The sequence below is a fragment of the Trichinella spiralis genome (assembly GCF_000181795.1).
Source record: "Trichinella spiralis strain ISS 195 chromosome Unknown Scfld4140, whole genome shotgun sequence".
Lineage (NCBI taxonomy): Eukaryota > Metazoa > Nematoda > Enoplea > Trichinellida > Trichinellidae > Trichinella > Trichinella spiralis.
This window is the reverse complement of record NW_003531079.1, coordinates 1-2,657: the sequence shown is the minus strand read 5'-3', so window position 1 is coordinate 2,657 and position 2,657 is coordinate 1. Positions and strand designations below refer to the sequence as shown.

The 2,657-nt window shown below is 56.0% G+C and overlaps 1 protein-coding gene across 1 annotated transcript; it reads left to right on the top strand.

Annotated features, from left to right (window-relative positions):
• Window positions 1–81: 81 nt before the first annotated feature.
• Tsp_12950 (zinc knuckle protein) lies at window positions 82–2,611 on the top strand (the record flags this gene model as incomplete). Its single annotated transcript, XM_003367510.1, has 2 exons — window positions 82–909; window positions 976–2,611. Coding segments are annotated over exons 1-2 (2,464 nt in total), but the record flags the coding sequence as incomplete, so codon positions are not given.
• Window positions 2,612–2,657: the final 46 nt, after the last annotated feature.

The following is a 2,657-nucleotide window of genomic DNA, read 5'->3' as shown; positions in this document are numbered from 1 at the left end:
CTGATGATCAGCTAGCTCCATCGATCTGGCCCCCGCAGTGACAGCAGACAGATGTAAAGGAAAAGGCTCCCAGAACTGAAGATGCCAGTGTTTTCGGGTGAAGTGCTCGAATTCCCAGCGTTCTGGGACCGCTTTCAGGGATGTGTCCATAATCGGACGGATTTGGACGACGCCTCGAAGTTCTCGTACTTGCTGTCCAGTTTATCCGGTGAAGCTCTGGCTGCGGTTGAAGGGATGCCACGCTCTAGCGCAAACTACTCACACGCCATGGAGTTGTTACAAGAACGTTTCGGACGTACAGATGTCATCGTACGGGAACATGTGAAGGCAATTTGGAACGCCAAACCGTGTAGCGACTCAGGAGCTAGCATACAGGCTTTGGTAGACGAGATAAATCGACATCTCCGATGCCTGACCGCCCTGGGAAAGAATCCGGCAACGGGCGAGATGACGGCGAATGAAGCCTTCCTGCCGCTTCTTGCGGAAAAGTTTCCTGAGGAGATTCGTCTGGCATGGGACGTTCACGTGCAGTCGGTTTCAGGCACGAAAGGGGACTTGCCAGAGTTTCTCAATTTCGCTCAGGTCCGGGCGGCAGCGAAGCGTGCAGCGGCTGCTTCTTCAGGCGGAAGAGGACTCGTCAAGCAGGACGACCCGAAGCAGCAAGATCCCGGTCCAGGTTGTCAAGAGCGGCAGCGAACTCGCCAAACGGAGAAACGGGCGGCAAGGGGTGCCACAACTGTCCTACACGCGGCTGTCAACAGCAGCTGCCCGATATGTAAGGGTGACCACGATATTGCCTCTTGCGAAGAGTTCCTACAGGCAGACGTCCACATGCGCTCACGCATGGTAGCTAGGAACAAGTTGTGTTTCCGTTGTCTACAAAGTGGCCATCGGGCGAAGGCTTGTAAGGTAAGGTGGAAGTGCACAGTGTCTGGATGTGGGGGTAGTCACCACGGGCTTCTGCACCGTTCGCAGTCGCCTCCCCAGGATCAGACAGCCGAGGCACCCATGTCTCGGAGCTGCATGCTGACCGCAAACGGTGGCGCTCAGCAGGTCCGCCTCCAAAGCGTGCGTGCGCGTGCCTTTGGCAAGGATGGTCAATGCGTGCTCGTGCAATGCCTCCTCGACCCAGGCTCCCAAAGCTCCTTCATTAGGAAGGATGTGGCCGACGCTCTAGGACTTGCTGGTCCGCAAGAAGTGATCCGCCTGGTAACTGTCGACAATGAGGGAGGAACAGAGCGACGGATGCGTCGGGTTGAGTTCCATCTGGGAGCGGTCGATCCATCCCAGCCAAGGATTCGATACCCTATACATGCGCTAGTCCTGCCCAAGATCTGTGGAAAGATTCGACAAGCGCCGGTGAAGCTGAGTGAGTGGCCCCACTTGTCCAATCTTCCGGTTGCCGACCAGTGTGAAGAACGGACATTCACTATCGACGTCCTCATTGGTTTAGATCACTACTTTAATTTGGTTGGCGGTGACGTTCGCCGGGGCCCGGCGGGTGGACCTGTAGCAATCCACTCTCAGCTAGGCTGGATTCTCTGCGGACAGACCAACAGACGGCCAACCACTGCCGTGACTACCCTCCTGACTCACGTGGAAGAATCAGCCGACCAGATCTTGCGGCGATTTTGGGAACTAGAAGCCATTGGCATTGCCACCGACAACCAAACAGCTCCACCAGACCAGGAGGCGCTCCAAAGGTTCGAGGAGGGGCTTTCTTTTGATGGCGAACGATATGAGGTCCATCTTCCATGGCTTCCAAGTCGGCCCTCGCTGCCAAATAATTTTCCACAAGCAAGACGTCGCTTGCTTGCCGTCGAGCGCAGACTGGCGCGCTGCGAAGAGGAAAGGCTGGAGTATGCAGCGACGATGCGTCAATACGTGGAGAACGGCTGGGCAGAAAGGGCTCCAGAGATCGGTCCAGAAGGTCGAACTTGGTACTTACCTCACCACGCTGTATACCAAGGTGAGGGTAAGGAGAAGAAGTGCCGAGTTGTTTTCGATGGTTCAGCGCAATACGGACAGACATCCCTGAACCGCCAACTCGAAGTCGGCCCGAACTTGCAGATCGACCTGCTCAAGGCCCTCCTGCGATTCAGAAGGTACCGTGTCGGCCTACAAGCCGACATTCAGAAGATGTACCTTCAGGTGCGGATTGCAGAGCAAGATCGAGATGCTTGCCGTTTTTTGTGGAGGGACAAGTCGGGTGAACTTAGCCATCTCAGGTTGCAGCGGGTGTGCTTTGGTTTGACATGCTCTCCTTTTCTGGCCATCAACACGGTGAGGGTGCACGCGAGACGTCACCAAGACGCTGCACCACGAGCAGCCGCGGAGATCTTAGAAAACATGTATGTGGATGATCTGGCCACGTCATGCGACACGATCGAGGAGGCAAGGGAGTTGGCTGGCGAATTACGAGGACTGTTGGCCAAGGGAGGTTTCCACTTGCATAAATGGGCTAGCAACGAGCCTGAAGCGTTGACATCCGTGCCGGATGAAGTAAGATCCGCCTCCAATAGAAGCCACCTCTGGAAGACGCTCGGAATGCAGTGGGACCGACGGGATGATGTTTTGACCTTCTCGCCACCGGCGATGGTGAACAGCCCGGGTAGAGAGTCAAAGCGGTCGTTGTTAAGCCCTGCATTTCGCGCCTT